Source organism: Jaculus jaculus, chromosome 9, assembly GCF_020740685.1.
Source record: "Jaculus jaculus isolate mJacJac1 chromosome 9, mJacJac1.mat.Y.cur, whole genome shotgun sequence".
Lineage (NCBI taxonomy): Eukaryota > Metazoa > Chordata > Mammalia > Rodentia > Dipodidae > Jaculus > Jaculus jaculus.
The window spans coordinates 134,532,074-134,551,659 of record NC_059110.1 but is presented as its reverse complement, the minus strand read 5'-3'; the positions used below and the strand labels follow the sequence as shown (position 1 = coordinate 134,551,659).

General features: G+C 52.1%; 1 protein-coding gene across 4 annotated transcripts in view; it reads right to left on the bottom strand.

Annotated features, from left to right (window-relative positions):
• Mapt (microtubule associated protein tau) overlaps window positions 1-19,586 on the bottom strand; it is a 119,981-nt gene that overhangs the window by 12,669 nt on the left and 87,726 nt on the right. For 3 of the 4 annotated variants that reach the window (XM_045158338.1, XM_045158339.1, XM_045158340.1), the window contains 2 exons: window positions 15,518-15,650; window positions 10,636-10,907 (listed from right to left, as the gene is read on the bottom strand). In XM_045158338.1, coding sequence (XP_045014273.1) covers window positions 10,636-10,907; window positions 15,518-15,650 — 405 coding nt within the window. Of the gene's footprint in view, window positions 1-10,635; window positions 10,908-15,517; window positions 15,651-16,941; window positions 17,140-19,586 lie in introns of all 4 variants that reach the window. The other variant, XM_045158337.1, reaches the window with a different exon arrangement.

Genomic DNA, 19,586 nt, shown 5'->3' with positions numbered 1-19,586 from the left:
TTTCTAGGTCAAAGTTATAAATATTCTAAAAACTACCAATACAACATTCCAAATGGTCTCCTAAAAGGGTTAGGTTACTTCTCCCTGCCAGCTCTTTTGAGAAAACCAGCTTACCATATTGCCACCAGTTTAAGGCATTCAAAACTGCCTTTGGCTCCCATCCACGAGATGTGTTCCTGCCAGGGACACGCACTTCCGGGTTGAGGACATGGGTTGGCAGACTAAAAGCTTGGGTATGACCCTAGATCACCTGTTGGTCTTGGGTAATCCAAGTAGCCACCTGTGCCTCAGCTTCCCCACCTGCAAAATGGGGGTGCTAAGAGTACCAACCCCCTAGAGCATTTTGACATGGAAAGAGCCAGCCCTCAGAGAACGCTGGAAACAGCCTGGCACACATGAACCATCGGCCATTGTCACCATGGCCTTGGACGAGCTCCAGATCCCAAGTATAATACAAAGTCACAACACACTGTTTTGCTGGGGTTTTTTTTGTTTTGTTTGTTTGTTTTTGTTTTTGTTTTTCATCTTGAGGCGGGGTCTCACTCTAGTCCAAGCTGACCTGGAATTCACGCTGCAGCTCAGGCTGGCCTTGGTGATTCTCTGACCTCAGCCAAGAGTGCTGGGATTAAAAGCCTAAGCCACCAAGTCTGGCTTGCTTCTTTTCTTTTTTCTTTTGAGAGACAGAGACAGAGAGGAGAGACTATGAATGTCAGGGCCTCTAGCTGCCACAAGTGAACTCCAGATGCATGCACCACTTTGTGCATCTGGCTTTATGTGGGATCTGGGAAACTGACCCCTGGACATTGGACTTTGCAGGCAAGCGCCTTAACCTCTGAGCCCTCTCCAGCCCCTATTTTCTTTACTTTTTTCTTCCCTTTCCCTTTCCTTCTTTTCTTCATTTCTTCCTTCCTCCATCTCTCTCCATCCCCTCCTTTGTCTTTTCTTTTTAAAAAATATTTTATTATTTATTTATTTTATTTGAGAATGAGGGAGGGGCAGAGAGAGAGAAAGAGGCAGAGAGAGAGAGCATGGGCACATCAGGGCCTCCAGCCACGGCAAACAAACTCCAGATTCATGTGCCACCTTGTGAATCTGGCTTACGTGGGTCCTGGGGAGTTGAACCTGGGTACTTTGGCTTTGCAGGCAAATGCCTTAACTGCTGAGCCATCTCTCCAGCCTCTATTTTCTTTTCTTTATTTTCTCTTTTCTTCCCTTTCCCTCTCCTCCTTTCCTCCATTTCTTCTTTTCTCTGTCTCTCTCCCTCCCTTCATCTTTCCTTTTCTGTTTCTTCTTTTCCTTTAAAATTTTGTTTTAGCCGGGCGTGGTGGCACATGCACTTAATCCCAGCACTTGGGAGGCAGAGGTAGGAAGATCACCGTGAGTTCGAGGCCACTCAGAAATTCCAGGCCAGTCTGGGCTACAGTAAAACCCTACCTTGAAAAACCAAAAAATATATGTATATATATATCTCTGTGTGTGTGTGTGTGTGTGTGTGCAACAGGGTCTCTTGTTCTGCAAATGAAAGCCCACCTGGCTTTAGGTAGACCGCTGGGGAATCAAACCCAGACTGGTAGGCTTTACAAGCAAGTACCTTTCACTGTTCAGTCCTCTCCCCAGCCCCCCTTTTTTGGTTGTCTGTATTTTTGCTTGTTTTTTGAGGTATGGCCTTGCTGTATCCAAGGCTGATCTGGAACTCACTCTGTGATCTCAGGGTGGCCTCGAACTCACAGAGATCCTCATACCTCTGCCTCCTAAGTGCTGGGATGAAAGGCATGTGCCACCATGCCCAGCCTCTCCTTGTTTTTTGAGATTAGCACTTATGTAGCCCAGGATGGCCTCAAGCTCAATATATATCCGAGGGTGACCTTGAATTTCTAATCCTCTAGTGCCTGCTTCTCCCTCCCAAGTGCTGGGTTGTGGGCGTGTAAGCCACATCTAGGTCTTATGCGGCGCTGGGGACTGAACCCAGGGCTGCTTCTTCTAGCAAGCACTCTACCTGCCGAGCTACAGCCTCACCCTTGGACTCTTCTGTTTCGTTTTGTTTCATGACAGTCTCATGCTGTATCTCAGGCTGGCCTTCAGCTTGCAGCAATCTCCTGGCCTGAGCCTGTCCAGTTCTGCAATGACAGATGCATGCCAGCCACCATGCTGGACTTCTCCTTGAATAAACACATAAAGTAGGTCTGCCTGCTTTTGTAAACGAAAGGCCAGGCTGGGACTACATAGTGAATGCCAGGTCAGCCCGGGCTAGAGTGAGACCCTACCTTGAAACACAAACAAACAAGGCTGGACAGATGGCTTAGTGGTTAAGGCACATGCCTGCAAAGCCAAAGGACCCAGGTTTGATTCCCCAGGACCCACGTAAGCCAGATGCACAAGGTGGCGCATGTGTCTGGAGTTTGTCTGCAGTGGCTGGAGGCCCTGGTGCACCCATTCTATCTCTCCCTTTCTCTCTCAAATAAATAAAAAATAAATATAAATTGGAAGCTTGGCATGGCGGCTCACACCTGTCACCCTAGTGCTCAGGAGGCTGAGGCAGGAGAATTGTGAGTTTGAAGCCATCCTGAGCAACAGCATAAAAACACATCTTACTGGGCGTGGTGGCACATGCCTTTAATCCCAGCACTCAGAAGGCAGAGGTAGGAACACTGTGAGTTCAAGGTCACCTTGAGAATACAGAGTGAATTCCAGGTCAACTGGAATTGGGCTGGAGTGAGACCCTACCTTGAAAAACAAAGAGGAAGGAAAGAAGGAAGGAAGGAAGGAAGGGACGGACGGACAGGAATTGGGCATGGTGGCGTGTGCCTTTAATCACAGCAATGTGAGTTTGAGGCCAGCCTGAGACTACAGAATGAATTCCAGGTCAGCCTGTACTAGAGTAAGGCTCTATTAAAAAAAGAAAGAAAGAAAGAAAGAAAGCCGGGCGTGGTGGCGCACGCCTTTAATCCTAGCACTCGGGAGGCAGAAGTAGGAGGATTGCCATGAGTTCAAGGCCACCCTGAGATGACAGAGTTAATTGCAGGTCAGCCTGGACCAGAGTGAGACCCTACCTGGAAAAACAAAACAAAACAAAAAAAAAAAAAAAGAAAGGAAGAACTAAAACATACAATAATGAGAAACTTTAAAGAGTAATGTTAAAATAAGGGGAGGCTTTGGGGCCAGACAGTTAGAAGACTGGCTGTTACATTTAGTTCTGAGCTTCCTGGAAGCCCAGGAAAAACAGGAAACATGATGGCTATCCAACTCCTTATTTGACAAAGACAACTTACCAGTTTTTCAAGGAAGATAACTTTGTTTTCTGTACTAATCCAAAAAGAAACTAATCAAATTAATCAAAGGACATTAAGCAACAATGCAAGCTCTGCAACATACACAGAAAGTTTTTTTTTTCCCATGTGGATTTTTCTTGTTCCAACCCCACAGCAAAGGCAACAAGCTTTTGTGGGATTTGGCAATAGACAGAAGGATATTTACAAAGCTGACTTGAATTACTGTTAGTCGCCACATTAAGTCAACACCCTTTACAGAATCTCATATTTACAGACGGGAGAGAGAGGGTAATGGTTGGCATTGTGAAACTGGAGTCCTGAAATGTAACGTGTACGACATTGTGCCTCAGCTCCGAGCAGACCCTGAACATCCTGTGGGAGAAGGGGGTGTTTTGATCCCAGGAACTTCTAGTAGGACGAGAAATGTCTGTGGTCTGGGATTGACCCTGGAGGAGAGGCTGTGGTGGGGTGGGTCCACCTTAGTTTGTCCACTTCCTGGAGGACCGAAAGCTGTCCCAAGCCGTTACTGGACCTTGATCTGGTTCTGCCTGAGCTCAGCTCTCTCAGCCTCCCCCCGCCGCCCCCCCCCAGACTGCCCCCGGCTCTTGTTCAACTGGGCTGGGCTGCACCTCGTGAGGTCAGTCAGTGGGCAGGGGTAATGCTCCCTTGGGAAATGAACCCGCTGTGGGCAGTGGACACCCATAGCAAGCCTTGTTTTTAAAGTCCAAGGTGATCATCCTGGGAGCAGACACACAGAACTTGCCCAAGCGTCATCAAGCCCATGGCCAAAGGAGAGCATCTAGATCAGGAGAGGCTGGGGGTGTCGCTCAGTGGGTCAGTGAGTGCCTGCCCCGAGCCACAAAATCCCGACGTTTACCCTCAGCACTGCCCCTAACCAGATGGGCAGGGGCGCCTTGTGGGGCACACCTGTAATCCCAGCACTCAAGAGGTGGAGGCAGGAGGATTACTAATGCACAGCGAGACCCTGTCTAAACAGCCAAACTAACCTACACTACACTACACTAAACTAAACTAAACTAAACAACTACACTATACTAAAGAACTAAACCATAAACTAAACTAAAAAAATAGAAGTCACTGGTTCTTAATATATCACATTTAAAACATTCTCATGATCATGATGATCATTGGTGGAGACAGAAACAAAAAGAAATGGTCATAGATGTGTGGTAGATAGAGAACAACGGAGGGAACACTTAGGAAGATCACATCACAGTTTTAGAGGGAAACAACACACTCTGGGGTGGTTCAAGAATGGAAACCGCTGTCTACAGCGCCCCGTCGCCATCTTGTGGCTGTGTGGAGTATTGCAGTCCCGGCCACTAGAGGGCTTTGAGGTTCTGGAAGTTTCTGACTTCCTCTGGGGTTCCTAGGTTTTGTCCTGGGGCCTGGAAATTTTCAAAGGAAGTGGTTTTCGGCCCATCAGCTCAGACACCTAACCACTGGTGACAGAAAGTTCTGTAACTTTCGAGTATTTGTTTTGCTTGATGATGGTTAGTGGCAGAACAAGTGCCATTTCTGTTTCTCTTATATTCACAGGTGTTTTTCTCTAAAATTGTCATTTCTCAACTTCTTTTACTTGTTTCTTTTCCTTCTTTGTTTCTTTCTTTCTTTTTTTTTTCTTTTAGGTAGGGTCTCACTCTAGATCAGACTGACTGGGAATTCACTATGTCCTCTCAGGGTGGCCTCGAACTCACAGTGATCCTCCTACCTCTACCTCCTGAGTGCTGGGACTAAAGGCATGCACCACCACACCTGGCTTCTTTTTTCTTTTTCTTTTTTGTTTTTCTTTTTAGGTAGGGTCTGAACTCTAGTTCAGGCTTACCTAGAATTCACTATGTAGTCACAGGCTGGCCTGGAACTCACAGAGATTCTCCTACCTCCAAATACCGGGATTAGAGGTACGCACCACCACACCCAGTATTTATTTATTTGAGAAAGAGAGGAGGGCGGATAGAGAATGGGCCTGCCAGGGCACCAAGGCCTCTAGCCATTGCAAACAAACTCCAGATGCATGTGCCACCTTGTGCATCCAGCTTTAAGTGGGTACTGAGGAATTGAACCTGGGTCCTCTGGCTTTGCTGGCAAGTACCTTAACTAAACCAGCCTGATCTTTTTTTTTTTTTTTTTTTAATTTATTTTATCACTTGAGAGATTGGTGGGAAGGAGGGAGAGAATGGGTGCCCTATGTACATCTGGCTTACATGGGTTTTGGGGAATCGAACCTAGGTCCTTATGCTTTGCATATTTGCAGACAAGTGCCTTAACTGCTAAACTAATCTCTCCAGCCCCTGATCTTTTTCTTTTTTGTTTTGTTTTTCAAGGTAGGGTTTCACTCTGGCCCAGGCTGACCTGGAATTCACTATGTAGTCTCAGGGTGGCCTCAAACTCAAGGTGATCCTCCTACCTCTGCCTCCCGAGTGCTTGGATTAAAGGCGTGTGCCACCATGCCCGGCTGTTTTTTTCAAAGTAAGGTCTCACTCTAGCTCACTCTATTCTCAGGGTGGCCTTGAACTCATGGCAATTCTCCTACTTCTGCCTCCCAAGTGCTGGTATTAAAGGCATGTGCCACCACGCCCGGCTCACTCTTTGTTTTTTGAGACAGGCCTTGATGTAGCTTAGGCTGGCCTTCAATTTGCAATCCTTCTGCATCCCAGATGCTGGGATGACAAGCATGCCATTGCTATACGCACCCCACTGAATGATTTAAATGGATATAACCAATAGGCCAGCTCCAGTCCCTTTCCTCAACGTGAATGCCACTCAAGAATGGACTAGTCCGTCCGTCCGTCCGTCCGTCCGTCCGTCCTTCCTTCCTTCCTTCCTTCCTCCCTCCCTCCCTCCCTCCCTCCCTCTCCCCCCCTTCCCCCCCTCTCCATGTAGCCCGGACTGGCCTTGAACTGCAGACCCTCCTACCTCTGCCTCCTGAGTGCTGAGGTTACAGGCGTGTACTGGGTTGACTGGTGCTGGGGTCAAACCCAGGGCTTCATGCTAGGTGAACACTCTAACAACCGAGCTACGTCCACAGCCCTATTCTTCAGAGTCTCAGTTTTGCTCCTTTTGTAGCTAAACATTTCTTTTCTTTTCTTTTGGTTTTTTGAAGTAGGATCTCCTTCTAACCCAGGCTGACCTGGAACTCACTATGTAGTCTCAGGGTGGCCTCAAACTCACGGCGATCCTCCTACCTGTGCCTCCAGAGTGCTGGGATCAAAGGCAAACAAACATTTCTTGAGCACTTGCTGCAAGTCAGCACACGGACCCAAAGATGTCAGTTCTCTGAACCTTCAGTCCAATACAATGGAGGGGACACATCCGGCCTCTGGTGGATGCTATGAGACTTTCCCATAGACCCTGGATAAATGACTGGTCGTTATTCCTGGAGGTGGCATGTTGCCCTTTACTGCCGGGGCTGTGGTCTTGCTCAGACAATCCTCTAGCCCTCCACTCCTCTGCCACTTTCCATGCTAGCCCCCCCCCAGACTTCCACAACAAGACACCTTGCCATCAAGTCGCAGCCCAGATCCTCACAGACGGGGTGGAATGTTCCGTGGAACGTTGGGGAATGTGGTCTTCCTGGTTCAGCCCAATTCCTGGCACTGCTTGGAAGAGCTGCCCAACCTTCCAAGCCAACCCGGGATTGGCCAGGGCTGACGGGATGGCCACACCCTCCTCCCACGCTGCAGGTTCTGTCCCCGAGTCTTGGTCTTCGCTGAGCTCCAGCAGCTGTGTCCACGAGGGCTTGCTACGCGTGCGGCCTGGTGGGCTGCAGAGACGCCAAGGCTGGGTTTCCTCCCTGTGGAGGTTTGATGCAGGTGTCGCCCATAAACTCAGGTGTTCTGAATGCTGGTTTCCCAGCTGATGGGGATCTGGGAATTAACGCCTCCTGGAGGCAGTGTATGGTTGGAGGCAGGCTTACGGGTGTTATAGCCAGCTTTCTCTTGCCCGTGTGTTTGGCACACTTTCCTGTTGTTGTTGTCCATGTGATGTTGCCCAGGGGGTGATGCCCACCCTCTGCCCATGCCATCATTTTCCTGCCGTCATGGAGCTTCCCCTCAAGTCTGTAAGCCAAAATAAACCCTTTTATTCACAAGCTGCTCTTGGGTGTTTTCTGCCGGCAATGTCAGCCTGACTGGGACCAGGAAGAAGCAGTTGCCTAAACATCAGGGTGCTCAGGGCTGAGGCGACTGGGGACTCCAGGGGATGGATAATAAGAGATGGTATATGGGCACTTGGGCCTGAGGGAAGGGCAGAGGTGGGGAGGGAAGGGCAGTCCAGGCAGATGGCTCACACGAGGCAGAAACAAGGACCGGGTGTGGGGTCGGGTAGCAGGGGCAGGGAAGGCGGCAAAGTCAGGTTGGGAGGGGAGGCCGCCACCAGGACCAGGATGACGCTAGGGACGCAGCCTGGCACCTGGGGCCGGGGCGGGGAGTGCAAGGGACAGGAGCCTGGCTGTGCCAGAGCTGGGCAGAATGGGAGGAAGGTGCTGCGGCTGCCTCAGCGTCGCCGCCAGTCCCAGGCTCTGAAAAGACCCTGTGTGTCCAGATCGCAGTTTGAGTGCTGGGCGTGCAAGAGAAGGCAGACAAGTGAATTGAGGGGTTAGATGTATTCTGAGCAGCCCTGAACACCAGCACCCTGGACAGTGATGGTCACAGGGGTCCCAAGATGAAGCTTCTCGAAGTCTTTTTTTTTTTTTGAGGTAGGGTCTCACTCCAACGCAGGCTGACCTGGAATTCACTATGTAGTCTGAGAGTGGCCTCAAACTCTCAGTGATCCTCCTACCTCTGCCTCCCGAGTGCTGGGATTAAAAAGGCATGCGCCACCACGCCCCTAGAAGCCATTTCTGAGAAGTGTACGAAGAAATCAGGAGACCATGGTGCTGAGGTGGGAACGTGGATGGTGGCTGAGCGGTAGCCAGTGTCTTGTTGTGGCCTCAGAGTCACTCTTCTGGGGCCCTAACCTGGCCACGGGGGGGATGGGCAATGAGCCTTTCCTTCTATAAGCCATACACGAGCCTAAGTGGGGACAGGTAGGACCTTTAATCTAAGCAAGATGATTGTTACAGGGAGAGAGGCCTGGAGTACTGTGGCATCCCTGTGTCTTTCGGTACCACCTGTTCTTCCCTTGATTACAGGGGCTCCACGGGCCTGGCGTGGAGGTCGTGGGTCTCTGAAGGTTCACGGCTGACCCTGCTCACTGGAAGCACTGATCTGACATGTCTGCTCCTCGGGCCCTGGTCCTCTTCCCCGTGGAAGGTGCAGCCCCACAGCCACAGCCCCCTTCCTCCAGTGCAGGCGGTGGGCAGCTGGTGGACGTGGGGAGAGCTTCGTGGGCCAGGAAGGAGCTGGGGGCCGCTTGTTCCACGTGACGGTGAGGCGACGTGGCCCCACTGATCACAGATGCTCAGTCTCCTCAGTGGCGTGCTGGCTCTGTAGCATCTTTCATGTTTCAAAATGAAGGCAAGGGCTGGAGAGATGGCTTAGCCTGAGAAGCCTAAGGACCCAGGTTCAGTTCTCTAGGTCCCACGTAAGCCAGATGCACATGGTAGCACATGTGTCTGGAGTTTGTTGGCAGTGGCTGGAGGCCCTGGCACACCCACTCTCACTCTCTCTTTCCATCAGTCTCAAATAAATAAGCCTTTTTTTTTTTTTTTAAAGAAGGTGAATAGTCCCAATGTGAGTATTAAAACAGGACGCATGGGTCATTCCAAGGCCGAGGAGGGGCTGGGCGGTATTCAGGGGGAAACTGCCTCACATCATGAACACTGCTTCTGGGGAATCAGGTAGCTTCACTGGGGGCAGGGGTCAAGCTTACACCCCAGAGCTGCCCAGGATCTTGTTCTTGTTGTTTTTGTTTTTAGCTTTAAGTTTTCTTGGTACTCAATAGCCAAGGGTGACCTTGAACTTCTGAGCCTCCTTATTTTAACTCTAACTCCTGAGTACTGGGATTCCAGTCATGCATCACCATGCCTGGTTTACACAATGCTGGGACCAAACCCAGGCCTTCACGCACGTTAGGTGAACCCCCTTTTTCCTCTTCTCATGACACAGGGTCTTGCCATGCCACCCAAGTTGAAGCTCTGGGGTCCTTTCTGCGGTTTTTCCTTTCTTTCTGTCTTTTCTCTCTCCTTCCTTCCTTCTTTCCTTTCTTCCTTCCTTTCCTTCTCCTCTTTCTCCTTCTCCTTCTCCTTCACCTCCTCCATTTCTGTGGCACTGGGGACTGAACCAGGACTTCACACGCACTAGGCAAGCGCCCACCCCTCAGCTCTCCCCAGCCCAGTCTGCAGAAGGCAGGTGTCCTCTGGAGGAGAGAACACGGCGGGTGCTGAGGGAAGTCAGCGTAGGCCAGGACCAAGACAGTAGTCCAAACTGCCACCCCGTGACACCAGTGAGACCTGGCAGTGGACCTCAAGCAAGCTCTTAGCCTAGAGGGACGAGCCCGGAGGCTGCCCCACCCCCACCGCAGCAGAGCTGTCAGGGTCCTTCAGACTAAAAGGCCAACAGGAGGCTCCCAGACAGCAGAATGGGGGCTCCAGGGGTGACGGCTGCCCCTCCTCCCAGTGATCAGCTCTGACCACGAGGCACGGATTCAACCTGGAGAGTGTGCCCACTGTTCTGGTGGAAGGGGTGTACTGGCACGGGACTCGGGGTGTGTCCCTAGGAGGTACACTGCCCAGAAGGCCAGGATGTGGTGCCCCACTCTTGCCTCTGCTTCCATGCTGAGTAGGAAAGGGGGCTCTGGGATGAACTGTGTGCACCCCAAATTCATATGTTGATACGTCAACTCCAAAAACCTCAGAGTGTGACTGTCTGGAGATAAGGTTTTTAAATTGAAATGAAGTCAGCAGAGCTGCCTCACTCCCAGGGGACACGTGTCTTTCTAGGAAGACAAGATTGAGGCCCCAGGGGTGTGCAGGGGACCATCAGGTGAGGCAGGGTCGCTGACGCCCATCAACATCTCCACCGTAACCTGCCAAACGGTGAGGAACCCTCCGCTCTTCTTCACCAGGCTAGAAACTCCAGTGGTTGGGGAAAAGAGTCTGGCCAGTCCCCATCCCTGTCCCTTGGGGGTTCTGCAACTCCATAGCTAAAAGCCCAGAGATTCCATGATGGCTCACAGAGGCGGTACCCAGCGGATGCCATATGCTACCTACAGATGGAGCCACGTGCCCCACGGAGGGCGCGTGGAGAACCCGCCCTACTCTGTCCAGCCAGCCGGTGCCGCAGGGAGAAAGGACGGCGCGCTTAGGGGGCCTGCGGGTTCCGAGAGGGGCTGGAGTCAAGCCCGGCCGGGCGGGCATGGGGGCAGCGGGCACCCTTTGTGCCACACACCCTTGGCGAGCTCCTACCTTGCCGCCTCCAGGCTGGTGCTTCAAGTTCTCGGTGGAGCCGATCTTGGACCTGACGTTCTTGAGGTCCGGCATGGGCACCGGGGCGGTCTGCAGGCGGCTCTTGGTGGAAGACGGTGACTTGGGGGGAGTGCGGACTACTGCCACCTTCTTGGGCTCTCGGGTGGGCGGAGTTGGTAGGGATGGAGTGCGGGAGCGGCTGCCAGGGGTCCCTGGGGAGCCCGGGCTGCTATAGCCGCTGCGCTCCCCGGATTTCGCCGAGTCACCTGGAGCTGGGAAGAAGGGAATGAGGTTAGAATGGCACACGTCTGCAAAGGCCCAAAGGCCACCATCCACGGGGGGGGGGGGAGGTTGCGGGGGGCATGGCCCAAGCGCAGTGGGCAGCAAGGTTAAGAGCGCAGTACCCCGGCAGGAGAAAGCCTCGGAGCCCACTGGTGGAGAAGCATCAACCCCGGCCTGCTTTGTCCACTGAGATAGTGACGCTCATGTCCCAAGAAAGCAGCAGAGTGCAGAGACCTGGTCCCTCCACAGCTGCAAACAGTAACTAGATTTGGGGTTTTGGATTTCCCACTATTATGGAAAGGGACCAAGTCTCATGGCCCCTGGACTATAAGAGCGAAATGGTCAACACCTCTCCTTACCTCCCATTAAGTCCCATGCAAAGCCTTTCCCCTCCCCTCCAAAACCTTAAAACTTCTGGGGAATCCTCTTTCCCTTTCACTTTAGATCCCGCCATCGTCTCTCCTAGTGAAAATCCTGGGCCCAAGAAACAGTTTGTCTCCATCCTCTATTCTCAAACCCAAACCTTATAATCATTATCCCAACACCCTCTCCTAGGGACAAAGTAACTCTTTGCCCCCTTCCTGGTCCTGTGTGTCTCAGGCAGTCACTTTCCCTTCTCGGAGCTCAGAGGCCTCAACATGAAAATGGGCGCGACTCTGAGGCCCTCAGCGGGAGAAGCTCTGGATGGCAGTTTACGGAAGTCAGTGTGCTTCACCAGTTCTTTTCTGTGTGTCCTCTAAGGACAGGACCATGACGCAGTGACAGGACCTCGCTGCTGCCCTCATACCTGCCTCTCCTACCCTGTCACTGGATGGATTTGAGGCTGTTGGGCATGTCTAGGGCTCCGGCCAGGCTTCTCAGCTCTTCTGTGGAGCTGGGGCTCCAGGCTAGCATGCCCGTCTGTTTACCTTGAGCCCTTCGGACAAGCCACGTGGCTGAACCCTGCCTACCTGTTCCAGCTCTCGAATGCCCTTCTTCATGCTAACACCCACACACCTTTCCAAGTACCATCAGGTGCCAGCCCTTCAGGACGCCTGGTGGGCCTCTCCCTGCTAACAGGCTCGTGTCTCTCCCTTCCCTCCTCTGATTGCTGTTCACCTCCAGACATGTTTCTGTGACTATTTTCCATGCCCCTGTTGGAGTTACCATTGTGTCTGCCTCATGGATTAGCGATGTTCAAACTGGGACCCATGGAACCATCATGAACCGTGGGTCAAAATCTCCAAAGATATATATATATATATATTTTTTGGCAACTATCTGGAGCTTTTCGGAGGAAGTGGAACTTGTAACATGCAGATCCTGGCTCCATTCAGGGCTGACAGAACTGACTTCAGGCCTGAAGCCTGCAAAACAAGTCTGTTTCAAGCTCCCCATCAGGAACTATCCGCACACCCTGCAGCCAATGGTGGCTTCTCTATCAAGAGGAGAGAGGAGGCAGCTGAGTGCTTAGCGTTTGAAGTCCCATGTCGCCTGTGTCCCTAAGGCAGTCCAGGTCTGTGTCAAAACAAGTGGAGCTTCTGCTCTGGACTCAGCATCTGCCTCCTTGTCCCCGGGGACACAGAGTGGCGGCTTGCATCCTTTCCACACCACTTGCAGAGTGATCTTGGATGAGCCAATCAGTGACTTCCCCCAAGCCTGTATCCTCATCTGAAAGATGCTGGGGAGATCAGAGCCCCGAGGACAGTGCTTTGAAGAGGGGATATGGTTACGGATGAGGGCTGTGGCATAGCATCAACAGCTAGCTCACACAATGGATACTTCATAGGTGCAGGTGGGAGTTCGGCATGGTGGCACGCACCTGGAGTCCCAGATTCTTGGCAGGCTGAGGCAGGAGGATTGCTTGAGTCCAGGAGATAAAAGACCAGCCTGGGCAAGAGAAAGACCTTGTTTCTTCTTCTTCTTTTTTCTTTTTTAAATATATTTATTTATTTACTTATTTGAGAGAGACACACAGAAAGAGGCAGATAGAAAGAGAGAGAGAGAGAGAGTATGTGTGTGTGTGTGTGTGTGTGCTGGGCACACCAGGTTCTCCAGTCACTGCAAATGATCTCCAGACGCATGTGCCACCTTGTGCATCTGGCTTACATTGGTACCAGGGAATCCAACCTGAGTCCTTAGGCTTTTCAGACAAGTGCCTTAACTGCTAAGCCTTCTCTCCAGCCCAAAACCCCACTCTTAAACAAAACAAGCAAACAAACACAATCAAAATTTGCTCTGTGCATGCCTGTAACACCAGCACTCTGGAGGCTGAGGATATATGATCAGAAGTATAAGGACGTCCGTCCTTTGCTACATAAGGAGTCTCACTGGGCGTGGCGGCGCACGCCTTTAATCCCAGCACTGGGGAGGCAGAGGTAGGAGGATCACCGTGAGTTTGAGGACACCCTGAGACTACAGAGTGAATTCCAGGTCAGCCTGGGCAACAGTGAGATAAGAAAAAGAAAAAGAAACACAACATAAACAACGTAAGGAGTCTGAGGCCAGCCTGGGCTGAGACCCTGTCTCAAAAACAAACAAACCAAAAACATCCTCTCCCTGCCGCAGGCCTTTCCTTCTGGAACTTTGGTGAGGGGCCGTCCAAACCTTCAGCAACAAGGCACCTGTTCTGCACTCCCACCCCGCCCCTCCACGCTTGTCCTGGAAGCCAGTGAGAACACACAGGATTCGAGTCACGAGCTACAAAGGAGAGGAAAGCAGAGTGGGCGATTCCACGCGAAGCCTGGGCCGCGGCAGCCGGTCCTCCCAGCCCCGCAGACAAGCCCGGGCCCGCCCACACCAAGACAGGGCCCGAGGCCCAGAATTACCTCTTTCGGGTTTTGCCCCTGCAGGGGGTGGTTTTCTCTGCACTTGCTGGGAAGCTTAAAAAGAAAAATCCACAGACAGCCTTGTCATAATTCAGGCGGCAGCCCTTGGCAGGCCCACCTCGAGCAGAAGTGGCAGGCAGGGGGCGGGCATGAGGCCAGCGGGGAGGGAGGACACGTCTCCGCAGGACAGGTGAGACGTGGGAAGAGCACGGCAGCCCCCTGCCTCAGACTGGCTGAGCAGCACAACGCGAGGAAGGAGCTCTGGAGAAAAGCCACGAGGAAACCCACCCAACATGCTGCTGATGCCCTCGGATCTCTGGCACACAGGACACACCCCAGGCGTGCAGACCCAGGCTCAAACACAAGCCAACCAGCCTCCGCAGGGCGCCTCCTCCACTCATGGCCAGGCCAGGCAGAAGCGCGCAGTGGACGGACACAAGGCGGGCTCTGAGTGGCCACCTTAGGCGAGGTGGGCGGGGACACCGTGGACCCTCTCGTGGTCCACAGAGAACCCACAGGCTTCTGGATACTACCAGGGAGCGAATGCAGACCAGATATCCAAGTGGTGCCGGATTTAAATTCTTGCCAAGAGCCAGTTCTCAGGGTGACCACCAAGGGCTTCTACTTCTTTCTTTCTTTTTTATATTTTATTTGTTTGTAAACAGAGAGATACAGACAGAGAGAAAGAGAGAATGGGCATGCCAGGACCACTAGCCACTGTGGGCGAACTCCAGATACGTGCACCACTTTGTGTATCTGGTGATATGTGAGTACTGGGGAACTGAACCCAGGTCATTAGGCTTTGCAGGCAAGCGCCTTAACTACTGAGCCATCTCTCCAGCCCCTATTACTTACTTACTTTTATTTATTTATTTATTTATTTTTGGTTTTTGGTTTTTTTGAGGTAGGGTCTCACTCTAGCCCAGGCTGACCTGGAATTCACTATGTAGTCTCAGGGTGGCCTTGAGCTTATGGTGATCCTCCTACCTCTGCCTCCTGAGTGCTGGGACTAAAGGCGTGCGCCACCATGCCCGGCAATCCCTCTTTCTTTCTTTCTTTCTCTATTTTAAAAATATTTTATTTATTTATTTACAAGGAGAGAGAGAGAATGAATATGTGCATGCCAGGGACTCCAGTCACTGAAAACAAACACCAGATACATGTGCCACTTTGTGCATCTGGCGTTACCTGGGTACCGGGGAATCAAACCCATGGCGCTAAGCTTTGCAGGCAAGGGCTTAACCGCGGAACCATCTCCCAAGCTCAAGGGCTTCTATTTCTAATGACAGCACTGGACACAAGCAGCCAGATGAAGCCAGGCTTAGGACTCTATTCGAGCTGGGTTTCACTCTCAGGGGCCAGGGGAACAGGGCAGCGTGTCACTACTCAGCCAAGCCAACTCCTTTCTTCCCAGTGAGCAAAGCTGTGCAGTTCCGAGCTGTGTGACACCTGCCCGTGGTGTCCTGACCTGTTTTCTCCCCAAGACAGTGTCGTATGTCCCATTTGAGGTCAGAGACGCCAAAGACGCCCGTGACCTGCCACATCACATGTCTGCATTTTGAGGTGGTTTAACTTAGCCAAGCACATTTTCAGAACCCAGATTGGTAAGAGAGCTAGATTTGATATCTACCTCGGAAAATTGCCAAAAGGAATAGGAAATCAACACACGCCAGCGCTTAGCAAACTGCAAGATGTTGGTCAACCTCAGGGATGATTAATTATGAGTGGCCTCCTGAAGTGAGGGCTGTACCTTCTGGAAGCTTCTTGACTGAGACTCCAGAGAACATTCTTACCCGTGCCAGGTGGAGTCTTTGGGCTGGGCGTGGTCTTGGCTGGAATCCTGGTGGCGTTGGACGGGCCTTTCTGGCCCGGAGGGGCTGCTCCCCGGGGTGTGGTGATCTTCGTTCCAGTTTTACCATCAGCCCCCTGTAAACCGAACCAGGGTAAAGGGGTTTTCACCATTGGGAAAGGTGACTATCACTGAGGTAAAGCCAGCCCCATCCTCCCACCTTGACTGGAAGGAGGTGACGGTGGGGTTTACTGGAGAGAACGAATGTCTTGTATAATCTTGAGGGTTTGCTGGGCATACAGCCCCACAGCCCCACCCACACATCAAGCACCCAAGTTCCTATTTCCTTCTAGAGGAATTGTGCGCATTAGTTATTGGCTGGGCTAATGTTTTACAAAGAGACCATAGTGCTTGGAGCAATTATCATGGTCATTACCTACACAATGCAAGTCAGTGGACAGGACCTGGGAGAACACCCCCCTATGAACACTCGTTTCCTTTTTTGTTTTCTCAAGGTAAGGTCTCACTCTCGCCCAGGCGGACCTGGAATTCACTGTGTAGTCTCAGGCTGGCCTTGAACTCTTGGTGATCCTCCTACCTCTGCCTCCCTAGTGCTGGGATTAAAGGCGTGCGCCACCATGCCCGGCTTTTATTTTGTTTAATTATGGATGTCTCTGGTGGAGGCTGGGTTCACCAGAGGCCCTTGGAGATGTGGTACTTGAGCCCTGGGTCTCAGTGATGCCTCAGAACTGCTGAGAGTCCTTGGCTGTGAACACCGGCCAGAGAGTGGGAGCAGAGCTGGCGCAGGCACATTCAGCTGACCGTGGGCCGTTAGGAGTCTGGTCCTTGGTAGATGACCGTTAGACATGACATAAACTCCACAAAGAAGCGACACGAACCACAGACCACAAGCTGGCCCAGGAATCAGGGAGCTGGTGAGATTCTGGAGGCATGGTCAGTTACCATAGGATTGCAAGGAGCACTGCAGCTTCCTTTTTATTTATTTAATTAATTATCATCATTATTGGCTTTTTAAAATTAAATAGTCTCAGGGTGGCCTCGAACTCACGGCGATCATTCTACCTCTGCCTCCCAAGTGCTGGGATTAAAGGCGTGTGTCACCATGCCCGGCCATTATTGGCTTTTTGAGACAGGCTTACTTGCTGCAGTCCTCTGGACTCAGCCTCCTGAGTGCTGGGATTGCAGACATGAACCACTAGGCCTGGCTTACAGCCACAACTGTCAAACTAGGGCCACTGTCAGGTGTCTCAAGGGCTTCGTGGGGAGGGGGAAGTGAGAAACACAGCTCCGAGCGCCCTGTCCCCTCTTCAAGCAGCCGTCTGGCTCTTCCCTGTCAGTCTACCTAAATGAAACGTTTGAACACCATGTTAGAGCAGCCTGGTTCTTGCACAAAGGTGTTTTCCTTACCTTGCATTTCATCTGCTTTGTTCCAGAACTGCCAGTTCGGGGTGTGACAGAAGAGACGTGTTTAGGAGAGGTGGCTGGCTCAGGGCACACGGCAGGGCTGGAGGGTTTGATCAAAGGGTCTGAGCTACCAGGAGTGGGGCGTTTGGGGCTAAGGCAGGGCCTACTGTTCGGGGTTCTAGCACAGGAAGGTGTGGATGTCTTAAACATAAACATAAATAAAATCAAAATAAAAGTCAGCACATGGGGGAGCGAAACTAAAAAAAGGACAGTAGCTAAACACAAAACAGGCAGGTCACACGTCAAGCAGCCATAGCCACACTGCCCGGAGCACATCCCTACTCAGCCCTTCTGACCGGGAAGAAAGGACGCGCCTGCTCCCTCACCACTGCGCCATCCGACAGCTACACGCATGCACTGCGCCGCGGACATGGCGCAGACGTAATGAAACTGACGTAGGACAGGGGTTTTAAGAGAAGATTAGATGGACAAAAGTTCTAGTATGCTCTGTCTAGATGTGCCCCCCACCTTGGAGACCTCTGGTTCAAAGATGTTCTACACTCAGTAAATACATGGAGCTTGTCAGAGAAAAGGCTTAGGACTTTTTTCTCAAGAAAGAACTCTAGGGCTGGGGAGATGGCTCAGCAGTTCAAGGCGCTTGCTTGCAAAAAAAAAAAAAAAAAAAAATCCTGCTGGCCTGGGTTCGATGCCCAGTCCCCACATACAGTCAGAGGCACAAAGTGGCACACACATCTGGAGTTTGTTTGCAGTGGCAAGAGGCCCTGGCGTGCCCGTTCTCTCTCTTTCTACCACTCTCTCTGCTTGCAAAGAGCTCCTTTGTGTCAAAGGTCACAGGCACTCCACTTCCTCCTCAACCTCAGGGGAGGAGCTCATACTGGCACACTGCCCGGCCTACGCCATGCCAACAGCAGCCCACGTGCTGAAGGAAGATTGTGCCAGTGCCAACCCTAGTGCTTCTGCCTGATACCACAAAGGTCATGCATACATGCATAGGGCTTCCTGATTAAAGTATCAAATAAAACCAATCTTCATTTTATTGGGAGAACCCAGAACAGATCCCACTTAAGGAAAGAGGTGGACGCCCTCTAAAGAGCTGCTTCCCTAAATGAGGGTACCTGAGGGAGACAGGCTGACACCCACGTTTTGTCCTAACTGCCTCTGGCTGGGAAGTATGGTGCAAGGTGTGAGGCCAGACCTTCGGGAATGAAAGCTGGGAAGCTATGTCTGGGGGCTCTCTAGGAAACAGGACTGCAAAGCACGGTCCTGACCAGACTTCGCTGGGCTTCTCCAGTGAACTTCCTCGTTGTTTCTAGAATTCCCCCACAGAGGGTGTCTGCCACCATGGCAAAGGGTGGGGCCCAAGGGAGAGACACAGGCTGAGGCCCTGGGGCTGTTGACAAGGGAGAAAAGTTGGGGGTGGGCGGGTACCGGTAACCCTCTTTCCCTACCTGGGCAAGGTTCCTTTCCACTGGCTGCTCTCTCTACCTGGACAAGATGTGCAAATAACAGGTCTGGACCCTTGCTATACCATAGGCAAGCTTAGAGAGGGATGGCACAGTCGTGTTCTGAGTCAGTAAGAATGCACCCAAGCAGGAAGCCAAGACCCCCTGTTCCCACATCCCAGCACTAAATGAGCATCATGACTGCTAGCTGCGGTTCCCACCACAAGCCGGCAGGGCGGGGCCGTCTAAGTCCCTGCAGGATGCCTGGCTGATGAGAGCCCCCCAGGACAGGCACTTCCGGGGTAACCCACCATCCCCGCTGCCATCGTCTACATCTGGAGACTGTGGGGTTCCTGCGCTGACTACAATCCCACATCTCCGGGCACCATTCACATTGACCTGCCCAACAGACCTAGTCTGGGCCACGGCGGGACTTTCCAGGAAGACCACACTGCGCGGCTTCAGGAGATAGTTTCTAAGACACAAAGTCACGCAGGAAACGGACGACAAGCTGGAAGGAAAGGCTGAGAAGGGCGGCCCAGGTTCCTGATGCAGGCCGTGGTAAGCAGGCTGCTTCAGTTGCTGGGCCCGGGGGTTAGCCGAAGACGAGCCAGGGCTTCCACCGACTGGCAAGACTGAAAACATGGCGTCAACCACGCCAAGCTGTGCTCTTCCAGTCTGCAATTAGGTGTCGGTGAGGCTTCCCCTCCTTCAATGATATCCTTCTAACCCACATGAGCCTCACACAGAAGCCCTCCTCAACCAAGCCAGCCTGCTTATCCTCCCTAGACTTCCGTTGCCAGGCCTTTGCCGGGTCTGTTCCTCCGTCTCTGTATGCTGTCCCCTGCCCTGCGCCATCAACGGCACGTTTCCTTCCTACTGGCTTCTCTTTGAGGGCTTACCCTCTGGCCGGGGATCCCTTCCTTCCCTGCACAATGCTCTCAGCTCCCCAGTACAGTCTCCTGTGTGTCTAAAACGTCATACATATGCGCGCGGATCCCAGATTTACAGTGACAAGAGTAAGATACGCAAACCCTGAGCCCTGCCGCAGACAATCCACGCACACCTGTACCGAAACGATTCGAGGAAGCGAAACTCGGTGCAGGGACTCAATCACCTGCTGGCCCTGGTACAGGAAACCCCCTCCCCTGTGTAAGTATCGAGATCAAGAGGTGCTGTACTTTT